The 20,527-nt window shown below is 41.5% G+C and overlaps 1 protein-coding gene across 3 annotated transcripts in view; it reads left to right on the top strand.

The window, feature by feature from the left end:
- The window catches only part of myom2a (myomesin 2a), a gene marked incomplete at its 5' end in the record, with an annotated part of 35,311 nt that extends 17,077 nt beyond the window's left edge, over positions 1 to 18,234 (top strand). For all 3 annotated transcript variants that reach the window (XM_079553272.1, XM_079553274.1, XM_079553273.1), the window contains 22 exons: positions 5,175 to 5,349; positions 6,489 to 6,610; positions 7,425 to 7,612; positions 7,803 to 7,929; positions 7,992 to 8,170; positions 9,267 to 9,381; positions 9,607 to 9,766; positions 10,726 to 10,832; positions 10,962 to 11,006; positions 11,089 to 11,225; positions 12,610 to 12,754; positions 12,829 to 12,888; positions 12,974 to 13,041; positions 13,175 to 13,288; positions 13,369 to 13,456; positions 14,712 to 14,750; positions 14,870 to 14,975; positions 15,111 to 15,274; positions 15,920 to 15,956; positions 16,041 to 16,063; positions 16,210 to 16,265; positions 16,872 to 18,234. In XM_079553272.1, coding sequence (XP_079409398.1) covers positions 5,175 to 5,349; positions 6,489 to 6,610; positions 7,425 to 7,612; positions 7,803 to 7,929; positions 7,992 to 8,170; positions 9,267 to 9,381; positions 9,607 to 9,766; positions 10,726 to 10,832; positions 10,962 to 11,006; positions 11,089 to 11,225; positions 12,610 to 12,754; positions 12,829 to 12,888; positions 12,974 to 13,041; positions 13,175 to 13,288; positions 13,369 to 13,456; positions 14,712 to 14,750; positions 14,870 to 14,975; positions 15,111 to 15,274; positions 15,920 to 15,956; positions 16,041 to 16,063; positions 16,210 to 16,265; positions 16,872 to 17,498 — 2,882 coding nt within the window. In that variant the 3' untranslated portion in view covers positions 17,499 to 18,234. The remainder of the gene's footprint in view (positions 1 to 5,174; positions 5,350 to 6,488; positions 6,611 to 7,424; positions 7,613 to 7,802; positions 7,930 to 7,991; positions 8,171 to 9,266; positions 9,382 to 9,606; positions 9,767 to 10,725; positions 10,833 to 10,961; positions 11,007 to 11,088; positions 11,226 to 12,609; positions 12,755 to 12,828; positions 12,889 to 12,973; positions 13,042 to 13,174; positions 13,289 to 13,368; positions 13,457 to 14,711; positions 14,751 to 14,869; positions 14,976 to 15,110; positions 15,275 to 15,919; positions 15,957 to 16,040; positions 16,064 to 16,209; positions 16,266 to 16,871) is intronic.
- Positions 18,235 to 20,527: the final 2,293 nt, after the last annotated feature.

The following is a 20,527-nucleotide window of genomic DNA, read 5'->3' on the forward strand; positions in this document are numbered from 1 at the left end:
TGTCAAACCGCGCTGCAGCGTGATCCTAAACAAGCTCTGTGTCTGAAACAGTGATTAAAATCCACGGGAATTACGACATTGTGATTAAGGACGATGAGCTGGAAGGTAAAACAGATGGGATTTTTTTTTCCCGGGGTGACAAAATTTTCCCGATCCATTCATCCCCTCTCATGATAATCTCACACACATCATTAACACTTCCCCTTTTAAGTGCTGATTGTGAACGTAACCATCACGTGTTGGACTAAAAGAAGAGAGTTACACTTAGCTTTGACGAGTTCTTTAGGACCTGTCTGGTCTTCCCGCGTGCCTTCAATCACGTAAACACAGCGCAGACGGCGTTAGCATTTAGCCTCTCCCTCTCTCCACTATAGCTCCAAAACAGGTCAAGATAGAAGCTACCAAGCTCTTCCACGTTTTCCCTATTTGAATATGGTTACGTGAAGTGTTCCACTACAAAGTATAAATACACAAAATTAAACCATGTGGATTTTCTAAGCGGATAAAAGGGGGAACTATATTGTAAGGCGTAGTAATACCAGGAGTAGTTCGAAATCCGCGCAGTAATCTTCACTTTACTGTGCGGATGCCAAATCAACACAGTGATCAACACAAAAATCTTCATACATATAATGAAAAAAAAAGGTGGATCATTTGGGACCTTTTGCTCTGTGAGGTTTGCAGAACTACCTTTTTTGTAATTATCTGGCTATACAGTGACTCAATTTGCATGCAGAACTACTCCATGTGTGCTCCTGTCTTTTGCTTGCATGCTTTATAACCTGTCCTCCTGTTGATCTAACCTCTGCTGTTTTGTTCTGCCTGTCATTGCTTTCATGCACTGTGATTCATGAGGTCGATAGTCAACTGTTTTTGTGTTAAACTGATGAAGAAGTCCCAAACAATGTAGAATTCTTCTTAAATCAGCCCCCAAATGATAATGACAACAATAGGAACATTCTTTTCACAACATTTGATCAGAATGGTCTGGAACAGGGATACCACAACAAGCCTGTGCACATTCATTGGCCCCCGTACCACAGCTTGAGAACCATTGCTGTATAACGTTATGGGGCCTCTTCATCAGTTTTTGCCTCTGGTCGTTGACTTTAAATTGGCCTTGTCCAGGATACGTAACGCTCCCGGAGCCGCCCACAGAGGTGCATGTGTCTGAGGTCTGTAGGTCCTACGTGGTTCTGAGCTGGACCCCTCCCAAACCGAGAGGACGGGCCCCGCTGTGGTACTCCATAGAGAAGGTGTGTGTGCTGCGCCCGTCTGTCCTGCTGTCAATGTGGAGGCACTAGTGTTACATATAAGCACAATATTTGAATCCCCAGATCAGGAAAAAAAAGCGACAACATTGTAATATCTGCCTCGTTTTGTGGATGCTTAGAGCAGAGATATTTTGAGTGTCTCTGTCACCTCAAAATCCTCGAATCTGTCCCCAATCAAGTCCAAATCACTGCCAGCCGCCGGCCTTAATTAGTTAAAGAACCAAGTAATGTGTTTACCTTAATATTTAATTTTCGTAGTCCCTCTGGGGGTAATACAAGTGTTAATGGCATGAATGGGGGGTCTTTCATCTCCCCCTGGTGTCACCGGGTCGGCGGCGCAATAGACATTAATGGAATTTCGAAGAAGAAGCTAGCAGCAGGCCAGCACCACTTCAGCAGCGTTTACAGCCAGGTTTGAGTGACAAAAATTATCTCTATTGTGTCATTGAGATTTGGCAGAACCTACTATATCCCTCTCTGGCTTAGTCTTTTCTGTCAGCGTAGTATTTACTCTCACGGACAATTAATGAGTAAAAAACGCAACATGCCACGACACCTGCAGTGGCACTTATGGCCTCTAGGGGCATGAGTTGCTTAGTTCTGCTTTAAAGCTCATTGCCTGAATTGTGGAGGATTCAGATATATTTTAAACTGATCCATAGAGTGTTAAAGGCTTTCTACGAGATCATTTTTCTAGTAGTTTATATATCCCAGATTTTTCTTTTCTTTTTTTATAACAAACAATAACAGAGCATCCAAATTCTTCACAGGGATGGGTTTATCAGCACATTTCACAACTTGCAGAGTCACGTTTCAGGGTTTCTTTTACAGAAATGCTAGAAAACTCACCTGCAAGTTCATGAAATTGATACGAATTCTTCATAATTAGATGCACAGTGTTATTTTCCCACGAACGTCTGAGTTTAGAATATACTAAAAGAGGACAAAACACATTTCATTCCACTACTAGACAAAGAATCAGGTATAGTGTCTTTAAGTAAAAGTAAAAGCAGACATTTGTGAGGGGAAAAAAGACCTTTGTGCATTGTGCATCCTGTTATAAAGCCTTATGAAGCCCTAAACATAAACTCATCCTTGTGAAGAATTGCCATGTTAGGAAAGTTAGGAATATGGGCCTTTAATTGAAATTCCAGGTCACCTCTTTTTACTCAAGTATGTCTTTCTGATTTGGGGATTGTTTTCTGCACAATTGTACACATTTTGCCTGTAGATATTGGCAGATCTGTACCAAAGCCACTTCAGGGAATGTGAACACGACACACATTCTGGTACAGTTTTGTCAATGTCATTGTCATTTTCTGTTGTGACCGTTGCCTATTTGTACGCCGCTCTCATGCGTCTGTCTGCCCGCTGTTTGCTCCTCACCCTCCCGCAGTGCATCGCGGGCACTGAAGCATGGCAGCGCATCAACACGGCCGTCCAAATCTGCTCTCCGCGATTTGCCGTCTTTGACATAGAGGAGGGGCAGAGGTACCAGTTCAGAGTGTATTCGGTGAACCTGCACGGGCCGAGTGAGGCGTCCCAGCCCACGCAGCCTGTGCAGAAAGTCGACATGGACGGTAAGGTTCAGCGGACTAAGAAATGGTGATTAAAGATAGTACATAAAATACATACATGTTCAAAGAAAGCAAGATTTATACTTCTTGAATTCGCCACAGTTTGACATTCACCTTTTTTGTTGTAGCCGAGAGGAAAAATACAAATACAAATACTAACTCTAATGCAATATTCCAAAATATAGAATAAAAATCAGTGGCTGCTTCATTTCTTCCATAATGTGTTGTATGTTGCAGATGTGGAGAAGCCTTTTGGTACGTACTATACTTTGAAGTCCCACTATAGTAATATCACTTGAATCACGCGTTTCACTTTCACTGTGTGCATTTAACTGCACCTCAGGCACTTTTTCCTTTGAAATGTTCAGTCAGCTTCATGCCTTTCCTCTATCTTTAGCCTTTGCACTAATGCACCATTTATACTGTTTGGCCCATGATAGAAAACAAGCATGTCCAAGCACTGAAGTCTTTTGTTCATCTGTAGAATGAATGAATTTATGTAATTTTTAAGCAAATGTCTTCTCAAATCTGCTCCTAAATTAACTCCAGTCGTCTCACTGTCCACAGACACAAACAAACAGGTTTTCAGTCAAGGTTGAACTGGAATTTCAAATTATACCGCAGTGTAGCTTTAATGATAGTTTGGTTTCTCTCCGTGGAAACACGAGGGCCTGTCTTTGTGCACAAATACTGTATATGATTACATAACCACATATTTACTGGTTTCACAAAAAGAGTTTTCTTGCAAATGCTTTTTACTCAGCTCAAGATCTTTTTTATTTAGTTTCCCTCTTTTATGCCTTTTTATTGGTTGTGAAAACTATTACGGGTATGTTTAATTGTAAGTTCAAATTGTTACGATATGATGTTGGCTTTGCATCAAAAACACAGGTTCACACACAGAGGGGATCAAAAACAAAACAAATGTATTCAAGATTTGTACGTTACTTCATTTGTGTTTTTGTTGAGAATTTATTACTTTTGCTGCAGTACACTTGAAAGATAAGAAAAAATACTTTCTACTCCATTCAATTTCGGGGAAAAAAGGGTTACCTAGGCCTAATCATGCACACTGTATGAACAGTAGGTGGCGCTGTGCAGATGTACTGCCAAATGACTCACAACGAGACAGAAGTTTTGTCATGTTGCAAATACAGAGAGTAAATTCAGGCACAATTTTGAGTTTTAGAAAATGCTAAGCTACTTTTCCTAACACTTTTCTAAACAGATTTGTATTATCTACTTTGACTACTTAAATATTTTCTTCAGCAAATACTTAATTACTTAGTGAGTAAGTAATAATTTGACCAGGCAACTTTTACTTTTATTGGAGTAATATTTTGTTACTAGCATCTGTACTTTTATTCAAGTAATGATATCAAGTACCATCTGCTTGTTCAGTACTTCTCTCCACTAAAATGGGCACAACACCCTCATTATAACTGTATTGGTCATGTTTTTGTTTACTATTTGGAGAGGACAAAGGAAAAATGTAAATGGTCCATGGTCCTGAAGAAAGCAGCTTTTTGAAGGTAAACAAACTGCTAGCTTATCAGCTAAACCCATTTGAGATCTACAAACATCTTCTTCTGAGACACTGAACAGTGAAGAGGGACCAAGAGCCCCCACACCTGCAGCACGGAGGAGGCGTCACAAGAGGAGCTACAGGAAACAACAAAAGGGACCAACGAGGAGATGGTGATAGACTGTGGAGGGAGCTGTGCAGGAGGAAGAGGAAGGACGAGGTGGAGCTGACCAGTGCAGGACACTACGCTCTGAGACGGGGACAAGCCCAGGAGGTGGTGCACCGTTTCAGATGATCAGAGGAGACAGAGGGCAGCTACAGTTTCTCCATCCTCCAGGGTCATGCGGGTGGAGTGGCTGAAGGACAACGAGATCATCGACCCGGCCGAGGACCTGATCATCAAGCAGGCGCGTCTGTCCGACACGGCCAACTACACCTGTGTGGCCAAGAACATCGTGGCCAAGCGCAAGAGCTCCACCGCCGTGGTCATCGTCTACGGATTTCCCATCAACCAGTGCTCCTCCTGTGACCAAAACAGTGAAGATGGCGGCCGCGACACAACGATCTTTCACCAAAGAAAAAAAAAGAGTGGTGCGCACTGAATGGGTGCTGCTGCCGGATGCTCTCTCATCGAATGCAATTTCTCCATCTGTGAGATCAATAAAGTACCATCTTATCTTATCTTATCTTATCTTAAAACATAATATTATTTATTTTGTCCAGTTCTGTGTCAATGGAAGAGGCTAGATCTTTGAATAGCGTTCAGACTATTTAAATCAACTACGCTTCCCTTCACAGGCGTCCCCTCTGCCCCGGGACAGGTCGCTGTCAGCAGAAACACCAAGTCCTCCGTGTTCGTTCAGTGGGACTCCCCGAAACACCTCAAGAACCTCATGGGCTACTACATTGATGGCAGAGTGGTCGGCTCCAAGGAGTGGTTCCCCTGCAACCACAAACCCTTCAAGCACAACAGGTCAGTGCCTTCCTACTGTGAGGAATCTACACCTTGTTACAATGGTTTGAAAAAGGAAACAAGACCATAGGGTTGCAAAATTCTGGGAAAGTTCTCTGTCAGAAATAGTCCACAGGTATTTTTCCTTTTTTTTTTTATCATGTTTTGTATTACTTGAACAATTTTATGAAAGTAAATTGTGTTTCATTAAGTTTCACACTGGCTGCAAATCATGCGTTATTGAATATGTTAAAATGTCCTTTTTTCTGAGATTTCCCTTGTTTCAGTGGCATTAAGTGATCCTCAATAATATCGTTCATCACAATATTTTCAGCCTCAATATATTGAACTTCAAATTTTGTTACTGTGACAGGCCTATCAATCTAAACTGCAGCAAAACAATCTGATTCAACCATAATAGACTTATATATCTATCCTAGGAGAGATGAAAAGTGTCTAAGAAATCTTTATGGCTATGTCAAACCACTAGGGTTTGAAGACAGTCTTTTAGTCGTGTGGTCACTGCAAATCAAATAGGCTCCTTCCCTTTCTTTGTCCACCTGCTTAAACTCTCTAAATGTGTGCAATATTACAGTATAGTTGAACTAAAGTCTGTTCTAAAGGTCTGTTCTGTTTAATGCAGCTCTGTGCTCACACATGTCCCGCCCACTTTTCCTATGGGTCAATGTTCGTCATGATCTAAGTGAATTTGGTGAATTTCACCAATCACAGTGAAGTGTGATATATGGATTAAATTTAGTGTGGATGGGAAGGTAAGCGTTAGTGATGTCTTACCCTGGAGTCTGGACACTGGCGGATAGAGGAGGTGGTGAAGGGGTGGAGGTGGGTCGTAGCACAGCTGGGAAGTGGACGAACGCTGGTTGTTTTACATGACTCACACTTCTTTAATTGATCTCCATAGTTGTGATATGACTTAAAATACACATTTTATGGCTCAAAATATAATTAATGGGAAACTAATAGTTCATTTATTGTTTATTCAATGAAAAATCCCCAAATGTCTAAGCTAAAATACCCCTTAAAACTGCTTTAGGATGCTTTAAGTCCTTTGGCGCCTAAATGTCATCATGTTTAATTAGATGAAAACTATGTAGATATTCTTTGCTCACCAGATCCATGAATTTCTTTCCTTTTGTCAGGTTTGTGGTGCACGGCCTGGTGCCTGGAGAGACCTACGCGTTCAGGGTTCAGGCGGTGAATGTGTTTGGTTTGAGTGAAGAGTCTGAGGAGTCCAGTCCCATCACTGTGGAGCCCGCACTGTGTAAGAACCACTCCATACACGGCTTTTACAGCTAGAAAGTCAACCTATATATACCTATATAATAAAAGAATAAAAGAATAAAAGGAGAAACCATGATTCCTATTCAAGCATTTAAATTGTGTAGTTTTACATTTTGACTGGTGTCTATTGTTTTCCTCAGACAAGGGCTATGAGTATGGTATGTACTGATGCGTGTCCATTTTAGTCACTTTTTGATACACCTTTTTGGTTTCAATAATATCACTGGTCAATCATAATTCACACACTTTGACTGCACTGTTCACTTTAGTGTTTGATGTCACACTAAGATTACATTTTGTCAATTTCACCGACACTCATAGTCTATTATTAAGTTGGAAGGTATGTGTGGGGATGTAGTAATGCGTTGTGAATTTGTTTACAAGCAATTCAAAGGCGTGAACATGTGAACAAGTAATGAAAGTGATCTTGATGGCCTTTCAACATGTCTAATGTGTGTGGGATTTTTGTTATTTACTTTGCACAAACAATATTTTTATGACCACAATTTCTGACTAGACAAAGCTCAGGGAGATGGAAGCGACTGGTGCTAAACATCATACCCGGTTTAGTATTTAATTTGAAGTATTTTGTCAGCGATGTACAAATAGCTGAACTTCAGATCTTCACTTAAATGTAAATAGATAGTAGTTTGAACTGAGGAAATGGAAACAAAATCTAATGTATCGTTACATCCCTATGTCTGGTCATTTGACGCCTCCAGGGCCACACGTGTGATCAAACGTACCTCTATACTAACAAGTCATTGATTCTGACGTTACTTTTGACTCCGCAGCGACCCCTAGTGCTCCGTTCGGCATCACGATGCTGAGCTGTGATGGATCATCCATGACTGTGGCCTGGAAAAAGCCCAAAACCTGCGGTGGCTCCAAGGTCAACGCCTACTATGTAGACAAGAGGGACGCGGACACTCTGGCCTGGAAGGAGGTCAACCTGCAGGGGGTCACCGAGAGAATCTGCAAGGTCAGGCCTGGGGGATTATGGACTAGGGGCTTTTATGGTACATTTTAGGTAAAACTCAAGCCCTTGTAAATGGTTTCTTTAGTAGAATGTTTTGTATCAAGTTTTAAAGGTGGTAAATTGAAGACATCAAAATAAATAGGCCGAGACGATAACAAGTGGTCACATTTCTGTCGCTTCTTTGTCTTGTCAGGTGGAGAATCTGACAGAGGGCACTTTCTACGAGTTTAAGGTCACAGCGGCTAACATGGCCGGAGTGGGCGTCCCGTCTGCCCCCAGTCTCCCCATGAAGTGCGAGGCGTGGACCATGGACACTCCGGGTAAGAGACTCTACAGTAGTTAAAGGAGAACTTTGAACACACTCCTGTCTGTTGTCCTCCAGGCCCAGCGTATGACCTGAGCTTCAGTGAGGTCAGAAGTCACTCCTTGGTGCTTCTGTGGAAGGCTCCAGTTTACACCGGGGCCAGCGCCGTCTCTGGGTACATCGTGGAAATGGCCAAGAAGGGCTCCAAGGACTTTGTTGCTGTGAACGAGGAGGCAGTCAGCCACCGCTACATGCAGGTAGATTACACCGTTATTACCGCTTCATGTTTTTGAAACTTTAGGTTAAATGCTGCATACGTTGTGTTGCTTAATGTCATTTATACTTAACTTAGCGGGATCAACACCAAAAAAATCTTACTTGAGGTGCAGACGAAGAGGCAAATCTGTCTAATATGGCTGGGTACCGTTACATTTTATTTGCACTATTTATTTTAAATTTGTGTAATTCATTTGAGCTCAAACAAGTCATTTCTTTTAATGCTGTCCCTGGACCAACAGGCCTCCAAAGTTGGTCTCTAAAGATATAGTATTTTTTTCACTGCTTTCGATACTTGTCTTTTTTTCGACACCAGTAATACCTAACTTTTTTTTTCCCATAACGGTGCCCAGCCCTACTCTCAAATATTTAAAAACCAGCGTCACACACTCATATTGCAGACGTCAAATTTTTTTTTTTTTTTATTGTACAATGATCATGCCCATGTTTTAAGCAGCACGATAAAGCACAGTTAGTGCTCCTGATTCACGGTCATGTGGGGCCTTTCTTTGTGGAGTTCGTCCTGTTTCTATATTTCCTCCAGTCCAGGTGATCCTGTTTCCCCGACCACTAAAAAACACTAAAAACCTGTACAATAGGGTTCCTGATGTGACCAGATTTTCCCTGAAAAAGAGATTCTGAATCTCACTCTGAATCTAACCCCCCCAATAATATGGGTGTAATTTTCCAATCACTTACTGTAAATACTAGGTGTGTCAGACAAGTGTCAGACAAGTGTCAGACACTGGTAATGATGTTTTATTTTACTTAGAGTTGACCTCAACTCATTGCAAGATCAGAATTTTTCCAACTCGGCTGCGTTTAGTCCAGGACTCTAAAACCTCTTCTCAGGGACCTGCTGCATTCAAAGACCTCTGATGAGTCATATACAAATATCCAGACATGATGACGATTATAATTAAGTAGCACTGTTGGGTTTCGTCTTTTTATGCATACAAACGGCAAACATGGAAAATAGTACAGGAACAACCACTAGGGCCCAGAGACCTGACTGATTTTGGGCTAAGCTGCTTCACTAAAAATCGTTTTCACACATTTTTGCCGTTGCTTTTGCAGGTGTCTGGTCTGGAGGAGGGCCAGTCGTACGTGTTTAAAGTCCGTGCCGTTAACGACAGTGGGCCTGGAAAAGGTTCTCTGGTGTCAGAGCCGGTGTGCGCCAAAGCTCTGCCAGGTAAATACGCAAAGTCTGTAACTGTGTAGATACAGTATGTTTAACCTCACAACACTTAGTAATGATGTGAATGATAAGAAAGGATGTTACTGTATGTGTGATTGTGTGAGAAGATTTGCTTGATGTAGATTAGGTGTTTTTCTCCGATACTTGGACAGAATTTAAGGCATTGCAATGAAACGACAAGTATAAATGGTTCGTTTTGTTTCCCATGATGCTCTGCAGGCACCCAGGAGATCGTGGCGGGAGTTGATGGCGACACTGGAGACATCTTTTTGTCTCTTGAAGCCTGTGAAATCAGTGAGACGTCCCAGTTTGTGTGGTCCAAAAACTACAGCCCGATCGGAGAGTGCCCCCGCGTGTCCACAAGCGCCAAAGGGAGAACGTGAGTGCACAAAATATACAATTTAACCGGTGAATCGAGAAAGAGAGCTCCATCCTGTCAGTTCAGATAGTTTAAGTGTCCAGGAACACAACAGTCGTTATCAGTGATCGATGTAGACATTGAGCTGCTTTGTTTGTCTACTTCAGCTCAGTGGGTTAACTCTCTACCAACTCAGTCTGGCTAAAATGACTTAAGTGAACTCAAATGATTGATGTTTGGATTCATTTTCATTTGTTTACAGCAGTAAATGTTGATAAAGGATGATCTGATTTGTCTGGTTTTACATGTTTACAAGAAGAATATGTAAGTTCAGGAATTGAATTTTAAAGGGAAATGTTGTGCAAACTCAACTTTTAGAGCTTTTTACCATGTTACAATGTTGTTCACTCATCAAAAACATACGTGGAATTGTATTTCAATCCTCCTGTGCGTTGTTGAATGATCTTCGTATCTTCTAGCAATTCTTAGCAGCGCAGCGGCAGCTCCTTAAAAGGTTTTTCTACGTATCCAGGAAATGCTTTTCTCACCTCACGATCTCTCGCTAAGCTTAATGCTCTCATCACAGCAAATAGAGGGCGGAGTGGGAGGGGCTAATGGTAGCTTGCATGGAAGATAAGGAAGTAAAGCTAGTTTTCTATTTAGTTTTAGCCGCTGTAAATCAATATTGCATTTCTACATGAGTCTACATGACATTAACCTGCATTGTCCCGAAAAAATGAACAAAAAATGAACCAATAAAGTGTAAGATAGTGATACAGATGTAGATAAAAAAGCATGATGCAAAAATAAGTTGTTTAAAACTTTCATTTGAGCTGTAATTCTCAAAACAATCATGTATCTTCATTGGGAGACTGTTAACGCTAAACCAACATTGTACAGTCCTCTCCGTGGGTGTCAAACCATCAGCTCGACTCGACTTCAGATTGAAGAATTGTAACGGCTTTTGTTTGCTTCTCCAGCGGCAGACTGACTTTTACAAACCCGGACAAAGACGACCTGGGACGATACTCTGTGTCGGTCACTGACACTGACGGAGTCTCCAGCAGCCACACCCTCACCGAGGACGGTACGCAAGGTTTCTGGATAAATAAAAAAAAAACACATAATATAGATAATAGAGCTGACTTGGAATGAAGATGTAACTGAGCTATTTGAGCATATACGTCTTTGTTTCATCGTTGTTTCTTTCCCTCAGCTCTGAACACCATGCTGGAGCTCAGTTATGCCATCAGACATCCCGGTGAGTGCAAGCTTTATTACTTTATTTCTTCAGTGTATCTTTGGTTCTTGAGTCTTTTTATTTCCCCATATTTGTTTTGCAGTCGTTCCTCTGAAGCACGGCCTGAACTACGAGATCCTGGAGAAGGGCCACGTTCGTTTCTGGCTGCAGGCCGTCAAACTGTCCTCCGCCGTGTCCTACAGGTTCATCGTCAACGACAAAGAGGTCACCAGCGGAGAGGTCAGACACTAGTGCTTTAGTCATTTCATTTATTTATTCATTTGAGCAGAAAAAAGTATGTCAACATTTTACAGAAAGAAAAAAAATACAAAACAAGACTTTGTGCTCAAAAGGAGTAGGAAGAAGTTCAAGAACTTAGAGTAAACCTACCCCTTACCTCTCATTCAAGTAATCATCACATAAACCTTCCGCTATACTCATGCAGGAAACCGATGCATGAGTCTGTGCTTACATATTGATATAAATCGTTTATGATCGTACAAAATGTCAAAGAATTTCATCATTTACAGTCTACCAAAAAATAAAAATAAAGGATTTATCATTTACAGTCGTAAATAAATAAATACACCATATGGTACATAAGAGTTATACCAAGGCACATCTCTCTTTCGTTCTGATCACACAAAAATATATATGATATCGCTCAGCCCTGCTATACCAACTATACCCAAATGTACAAGCTCCGTATAACCATGTAGAAATAGAAACTATCTGTCCATAGTCAATCACTCAAGATTGGCAGGGAAAGGGAAAGAAAAAAGACCTGTATACATCACATTGGTATGTAATCCATGAACATATTGAAAACATGTGTTTTGTCCATTGTCATGTAAACTTGAACTAACAAGCTGACCTCACTTTGAGTTCACATAAAATAATTTCCAAACGCACAAAAACTTACTGTTGTCAATGCAAAATAATGCTTTAGGGTCTTAACTTTCTTTTTATTTTGATATTCATATCCAGGCAATCACACACAAAAACACAAGTTATTAGTTTATTAGATTAGATTAGATTTTTATTGTCCACTGTGGTAGAAATGAATCTTTGGCTCACCGATACATAAAAACACAAGACGAGAACAATACCTGCCCAGTAGGAAAAAGAAACGTAGAAAAATATATGTGTTCAATGTTAATAAATCAGACAGATATATGTGGCTGACATTAAGCTTGTGCATGACGGCACTTCGGACCCGAATTAACACCTTTTTGAGTGACAGTGCAGGATTTTAGAGGCAGTTGTGGTGAAAAGGTCATTAGGATATTGCTGGAACAATACATAATTTTAACAATATGAAACTCTCTATAGTTCCTTTAATGTACAAATATGAGTCATTAAACCACTAATTCAGCATTTGTAGTAGTTATGGAGCAGTGCTTTCTCTGGTCTGTTTCCCCACTCGGCAGCTTCAGACGTAGCAGCTGTGGGCGCTCACAGATGCCGGCTGTATCTGCGTTGTTTATTGTGTAAAAATGGAAGGGGCTTTAATATGAAACATGGTGAAGATTTGACTTGAGGAAGATCCACAATGAATCAAAACATTGTCCCAATCAACACAGTTTAAGTGTTAAGGCTTTTTCATTTTCCTGTGTGTTTCCAGGGCCATAAGATCAGCCACGACGTTGCGAGTGGCGTGATCCAGATGACAGTGGAGAGCTTCACCAGAGCCAACGAGGGCACCTACACCGTGCAGATCACCGACGGCAAGGCCAAGGCCCAGTCCTCCCTGGTGCTGGTCGGAGACGGTCAGAGAGACTTCTATATACCGGTAAAAATGATCCTTTATTCAGTTTAGTCTCATGTTTATCTATGTTTTTAGTTTTCAAAGCTGCTCTGAAGGAGGCGGAGTTCCAGAGGAAAGAGCACATCAGAAAGCAAGGTACATCAAACCATTTCCTCTAGTTATCACTTTATGTTTCCTCTTCTTTTGTTATTTCTTAAACATGTTCGTGCTCGTCTTCCAGGCCCACATTTCTCTGAGTATCTGTACTTCACTGTCACTGAGGACTGCACTGTGCTGCTGTGCTGCAAGGTACTCATTACTCATGAATACTGCTTTGTATACACACTGGAAAAAAATGGAATAAAAATATCTTTGTATGAAAAGGTCCTGACTGTAAACAACTATTCTACATTCACTGTTAAATATCTGCTTGTATTTGCAGGTGGCCAACGTGAAGAAGGAGACCTCTTTCCACTGGTACAAAGAGGACGATGAGATTGTCCCAGAAACTCCTCCCAATGTGGCGTCTGGGGCCTGCGCTCTGCCAATTCCCAACGTAGGACTTTTTACAACTCCACTCAAACAGTGTGAAAATACAAATTATTAGTGATATTTCTGACCTTTTTTCTCATTCAGTTTTCGAGAAAGGAACAGGGCGTGTTCAAAGCCGTGCTCAGTGACGACAGAGGCAAAGACACGTCAGCGATCGACATCTCAGGACAAGGTCAGACTCGATCATGCAGCGTAACTGCTTTGATTACAGGACACTTAGGGCAGTGCAATCCCAATATAGCAACAGTATTCAGCACAGTACGTTCCATACAATTTAAACAGAAATCATACTTAATCAGGTTATTTTCTTTCATTCAAATGCATCATAACAGGACTTGAAGCTCTTAACTCCCGCCTTAACCAAGTGTATTTTCTCCTGTTGAGCATTACAGCAACGCTTCATTTGACCGACAAACTAATCTTAGCTTCTTCCTCATTGTGCTCGTCACGGTTTCATCCTTTTTGTTTGTGTTTTCGTCACGTTTTTGTTGCTTTTTTTGACATGTTTCGGTCACATTTTTCTGGCTTGATCACAGCTGTGTCACACTAAACCAAATGCAACCAAAACGTGTCAAAAAAGCAACAAAAATGTGATCAAAACGTCACAAGGATTTGGCAAAAAATGCAACAAAAATGTGATAACAAAAAACAAACAAGAAGCTGAGATGAATTTTGTAGGTCTTAGCTTTCAAATGAGTCGTTACACTGTGGCCTAGAGACTGTAAACTCTCCGATCAAGAAGCTTTTAGATTTGGACTAAACTGGAGAAAATGTGCTCAGTTAAGGTGGGGGTTAAAAGGTTATGAAGATCAAATAATCAGAACTAATAGAAGGTTGAAATTGAATGAAAATTTGGACCATTTTGACTAAAAACTGACCAACTTTTGCACATTTTCAAGTGACTTTGCATTTTTGTCTTAAGCTGTGTTAGCAAAGAATATTGTAAAATCTCAGTCAGATCAAAGACCTCAGTGATTTGCCGATGTTCAGTATTAATAGCATTATATTATTCTATTATATCTCTTGTGATATTTAAACACTGTGACTGTGAACTTTGCAATGCGTTAATATTTTGATACTTTAATTATCTTATATTCTACTATTAATATTCTTTGCCTCCCCTTTTTAGAGTTTTTATTATTCATTGTACATAAGTTGCCCATATTTACTATTCCTTGTTTGCACATTATCCCCTTCTTCTTTGCTTGCACATTTTCCTGACTATTTACACCCCCTGAGTGTTTCTTGAGAGCTGATGTAACAAGTGAATTTCTCAACAAAGTTCTGTCTTATCTTATGGATAATACATCACCCGATAATGCTTCTTTAAAGATAATTTGACAAATACATTGTTCAGCCCTATTTACTCTGTGCAACATGAATAACTTATTATTCCCTGATTTAATTATCATTTCATGCTTTTGCAGTCTTTGACGACATCATCAATGCCCTCGCTCAGGTCGCTGGTGAGTATTTTTATCCCAATATATCCCCCCATGATCTAGAATCAGTCTTAATAGCCTCTTAGTGGGTGAATTGTGCTTTGGACGTTTTAAATTCAACAAATCGAACGCTTTATCGTCAGGTGCGTCTGCCTCGGACCTGGTGCTGCAGTGCACTCCTGAAGGCATCAGGCTTCAGTGCTACATGAAATACTACACGGAGGAGATGAAGACCGTCTGGAAACACAAGTCAGTTTACACAATTTACAAAAACCAAGCAACAGCAGTGCACTGTTTCTCCATCATTAGCTGATACAGGCCTTGTTCTGGCTGCAACATTTTTCCATTACTCTATGTATGACTAACGCCTCCATGTGTTTACAGGGAGAGTAAGATTGCGTCGTCAGAGAAGATGAGGATCGGCGGGACCTCAGAGATGGCCTGGATGCAGATCTGCGACCCGTCCGACAAAGAGAAGGGAAGCTACACCATCGAGATCTCAGACGGAGTCCAGACGCACTCGCGCACCTTTGACCTCTCCGGACAAGGTACCGGCGTGCACAGTGTTTGGACAGGTTTTTCAGTCACTGACAGCGCCTTACTTTAGAGCAGGGGGAGGCGATTTATTCCTATGGAGTTCTGCAGCAGGTATTAAGACACAAAACTGGCGTTTTTTACCCCTCCTTTACAGCCAAGCATGGGATTCGGATTTATATATCATTTTTTGGACAGAATTGATGGAAATGAAAAAAAAAAAACGCATTTTACTTTAAAAACAAGGAAATGATGGAAACAGGACACATTCTAATTTATTTTATGGTCATATGGTTAATCGTAACCAGTATTTAGGATTGTAAATTACTAGTTAACATGCTTAGAATTTCCCTAATAGTATTTAAACCAGGGATTTAGTACGTAACATTAATACAATACTCCCAATTTGAACCTTTGTTTTACTGTAAAATATCTTTTAAAATAACCTTCGGACTACTGACTACAGTAAATGAAAGGTGAATCAGGATAATGGGGTGTTAAAACCACTAGTCCCTATAGTCCCAAAAATATTATAAAAGACTGATTTAAAACAGCTTAATATACCAATTTTGTTTTCATTGATCAAACAGTTTTTATGTTCTTTCCCGTCGTCTTTAAAACATGTAAATGTTATAAAATAACTGATGTCTCTTCTGCAGCCTACACTGATGCCTATGACGAGTACCTCAGACTTAAGTGAGTTTTTTTGCTTGAACTTAACAATAGTAAAAACTATGTGCAGCTAATTCAAACTAACATCCTTTTGTCTTTGTCTTTCAGGGCAGCTGCATTTGCTGAGAAAAGTGAGTATCTCAAGTCACTCAACGTTTAAAAACACATAATCTATATAAAACACATACTGACATAATATAAGGATTATTTAGAGTTACAAAGATGACGAATGACGGTTCATTAAGTATCTCTTCCTCTCACTCCTCTTCCTCCTCAGACCGTGGCAGAGTCGTCGGCGGTCTGCCTGATGTGGTCACCATCATGGAGCAGAAGGTGAGGTGCAGTTGGAATAACATGCAGAAACTAAACTGCAGTGGCCATCTTTATTTTGGAGACACGTTTTACTAGAACGACTGCATTCCTGTCTCATTTACAACCGGTTGACTTAGAATAACTCGTCCACGCCAAAAACATTCATCACAATGAATCACTGCTAGAAAGAGCAGCTAAGACAAGAACAGGCAAGAGATGGTGTCAGTGTGTCTACTTTGTCCATTGAGTGGCTTTTACTGCCAATTACTACGGTTAAGGTTAAGTTATACTTTGTTAATCTCACACACATCATTCATCCTGGCCTATTGTACATGAATTTAGTTGTAGGTTAAACCGGAGTACTCGGAGGAAACCTATGCAGACATGCGGAGAACATGCAAACACAGAAAGGCCCCGTCCAGGTGGGAATCGAACCCTGGACCTTCTAGCTGTGAAGTGAGAGCGCTAACCGCTGCGCTACCGTGCCGCGATTGCGATGCGATTAAGTCAACTGTCATGTAGATTGAGACAGGACTGGTTTGAGCGAATTGGAGTTGTGTTTTTAGCGTAAGGAAACTAGGCTTTTCATGTAAACTTAATGACGGATCATTCTCTGCTTTTGTCCAGTCCCTGAGCCTGACCTGCACAGTGTGGGGCGACCCAACTCCGGAGGTCACATGGTTCAAGAACGAGCAGGAGGTGGCGTCAACCGAGCACACCAAAGTCATGTTCGACGGCGGCAAGTTCGCCAGCCTGGTCATCAACCAGGTCACGCCCGAAGACTCCGGCAAGTACAGCATCAATGTGCGGAACAAGTACGGAGGCGAGTTCGTGGAGATCACCGTGAGCGTCTACCGGCACGGAGACCCCATCCCGGAGGCCAAACTGGGACAGGCCAAATCAGCCACTCCCGCTGTCACACCCGCCTCCACGCCCGTCCCGCCCTCCAAGACCCCCACCCCGACACCCTCCAAGTCCCAGACCCCCGCGCCCTCCGTAAAGAGCCCCACCCCCGCGCCCTCCGTAAAGAGCCCCACCCCCGCGCCCTCCGTAAAGAGCCCCACCCCCGCCCCCTCCGTAAAGAGCCCCACCCCTGCATCCACTCCCGCCTCCACCCCCGCTCCCAAGTCGCCCACGCCCACCCCGAAGTCCCCGACCCCCACCCCGAAGTCGCCCACCCCCACCCCGCCCCGTGGGGTTAAGTCGCCCACCCCTCCACGCTTCATGAAGTCCCCCACCCCGCCCAGGAAGTAGACCGAGCCCAGAGCAGGGCTTTAAGCAGCATGAGCGTGGAGTTTGATGTTTAGACGTAGGGGTTTTGGTTCGGTTTAAAATGGTGGACTGTAACAGGAGCAAGAATTAAGGACTGAGAGGGTCTAAAAGGCCCTGGCTACATGGATGTTTTTGTGAAATAGCTTAGTTTAGTTCTTTATTTAAGCATTTTAACATCGAAGCGATAATTCAAAATGAAAAGCAGGGAATGTAACGACTAGGGGGAGTGATAGTTTGTCGTTTTTTGTGTTGCTTCAAATCATTTTTATGTCCATATTTATGTGAAAGCTATCTTTACAAAAACACTCATAATAGTAGCCGGGGTCTCGCCGTGTTGATGTGAAGTGGCTGTTGATCGGAGACAGCGCGATGGAAAGTAACATTAAAGAAAATAAAAAAAGGTGCACCTTCCACTCTTTAAAGTGGAAAGCTTATTCTGTTGCATTAACCATCACTGGTTTCTGCATCATATTTGATTTACATAATGAGTATGTAACATCATTTATTATATGTAAAGTCTGCATATCTTTCCTCAGGCCGTAGTTGCAATAAACTTCACTGGAGGATAATTATTTGTTATTACAATCCTTCAGTATCACATGGAGGTTTTGAGAGGGCTAGTTTTGAGGGAGAAATGATGAATTTCAATGTTACGCCTGGTTTTTGCACCAGTCACATGTGTTTGACCGAAAGCTTTTGTGATGGCAATAAACTTCACTTATCAACCTCCCTGCTCTGTGCGTCATTTCTGAGTCAGGACTAAATGCATACGGTGTTTATGTCAATCGTGGTTTCACTGTTTCAACGTTGGCTTCCTACAAGTTGGACCATTTTGTCATCGGGTTACATTCACTAATGTACATGTATTCATATTTGAAGTAAACACAACCTCTTCTGGACTTTGCTGCTTTGAGCGTCTCCAGGGAGAATTGCAGAAACCGGCTCCAGGTGGGACCGAGTGGGCGGAGCTTCCTGGGAGCTGTGGGCGGAGCTTATGTCAGGTAAAGAAATTTGCTCCAGAGTTCAGCAGATCGCTCCACGCCTCAAAGCAACTCACAGGGAAGAGAGAGAGAGCTCAGACACATCTGCAGATATGAGGTATGTGATCAAATGTCAGTGCTTTTACTGTGAAGCGCTGTCTCTGTGGGTCGGGGCAGAAGATTTAGGTCATAAAGGAGACACTTTTGGATATTGGATATAAAAAAAACCCACCTAAAATCGTTTGCAATAGTCAGAAGGACACACCAGCACTGTTAAGGAACAAATTAAAAACATTTAAGGCTGTATGGAGTATGGCAAAAATATATATATATAATAAAGTTTACCCTACAGCTTTAAAATGGTGTTGAGAGGGCACTTGCATTGTTCCTAAACAGAAAGGCTGCCGGTGACAACAAGTCAAAACTCAAACTTGATAAATGTAGACTAGAATCTGCTGAACAAGCACTTTTAGACTGTGAATATGGAGTCAATTCATGTCTTTACAAAGAAATACAAAAACAATAGGCATATGCGTGTTTTCCAATTGATATTTTAGAAATTCAATTAGTATTTGCAGTCTCTAATGAGTATAATTCAGTCTTTGTTTACCTCACAGCACAGTCATAACATGGTAATATGAAACTGGTAACTATGGCATAACGATGGATAGTGCCTTTTTCAGCCATGTTTTTTTTAACCAACCTTCATATTAGGGGCAGGTTAATGGTTAATCACATCATATTGGCATAAAGTAATAAAATAGAATAGAAACAGAATAGTAAAACAATTGGGAGGTATTCGAACAAGCAAAGCCACATCCACTTGGCAGCATTTGATCAACAGCTATTAACTATTAGAGTAGCGTCTAACACACGTCAGCTCCATATTCACTGCCGTATGAAAGTGATGTAATAGTGATGTAATTATATTAATTAAGAGTAGCTTAGACAATCATAAATGCACAATCGCATTGTTCTTGTGGGGATAACTTGAGTTCCTGAACACATGAGAAAAAATGCCTCTGTATTGACTGAGCTGATTCACACTGGACCGACTGGTTTGTTAAACACATGTAAACGCACTGTCTCCACACATGAAACTCACTGTGGCTGCAATGAAAACAGGACGAGAGAGACAGAGGGAGGACATTTAACCAAATCATCGTCATTGCAACTGACAGTGTCCAGATCTCATAAAACACTTGGAAACGTGCGAAAGTGTTGCATTAATTTGAAAATCTGTGATTGAGAGGCTGAGGAAGGTGATATAATGACTTACACTTGTGTTACACTTTACAAGCCTGAGTTGACAAGCTTATTGAAGTGCTACACTGAAGTCATTTTTTCGTTCACTTAATCCTCTGTGCTGGTAACCTACGTATTGTTATAGGATGATGGTGGCTCAGATACAGTAATTGTGCAGTTTGTCATGTAACCGAGAGGTTGGCATGCTTGCACTGTTGTTGTTTCCTTTGGCAAGACGCTTGACTGTATATTAGCAATAGGCTATGTGAGTGTTCAGCGCAGGCTAACGGAAGCTCGCTCATGCTAGTAATTTGGCTGGGTTATTTAGGGGGAAAAAAAGGATGAAAAAATGGGACGATGTTGTGCATGTTGAGACAAACACGGAAAGGAATGATTTACAATCCTTTGTTCAATACTGAAAGAGAGGCCAAAAAAAGCTTTAGTGAAAAATCCATGACAGCACGGAACTTCCATAACCTGCCTCATTTCCTATAATGTTGTTCATGGTCAACCCCAGGGCAGATATGGCTACAATAATAGCTCACCACCACTGCATATGAAGTGAATGAATAATGACTACAGTGGAGCTCTTTGGGAAACTTTTCAACACAGGCTTGTGAAGTACAACACAAGTGTGATTATATTTGTGGCCACGGCTGCCGTGGGTCAGACTCATCAAAGCCAGGCTGCCAATCTCAAAACGACTGTCTGCTCTTGTTGAAGTTGGGATTCGAACTGTCAACCTTGATCATGAGACGACACGCTGTACAATTTGAGCCACTGTCG

This window comes from Gobius niger, assembly GCF_951799975.1.
Source record: "Gobius niger genome assembly, chromosome: 3".
NCBI classification, from domain to species: domain Eukaryota; kingdom Metazoa; phylum Chordata; class Actinopteri; order Gobiiformes; family Gobiidae; genus Gobius; species Gobius niger.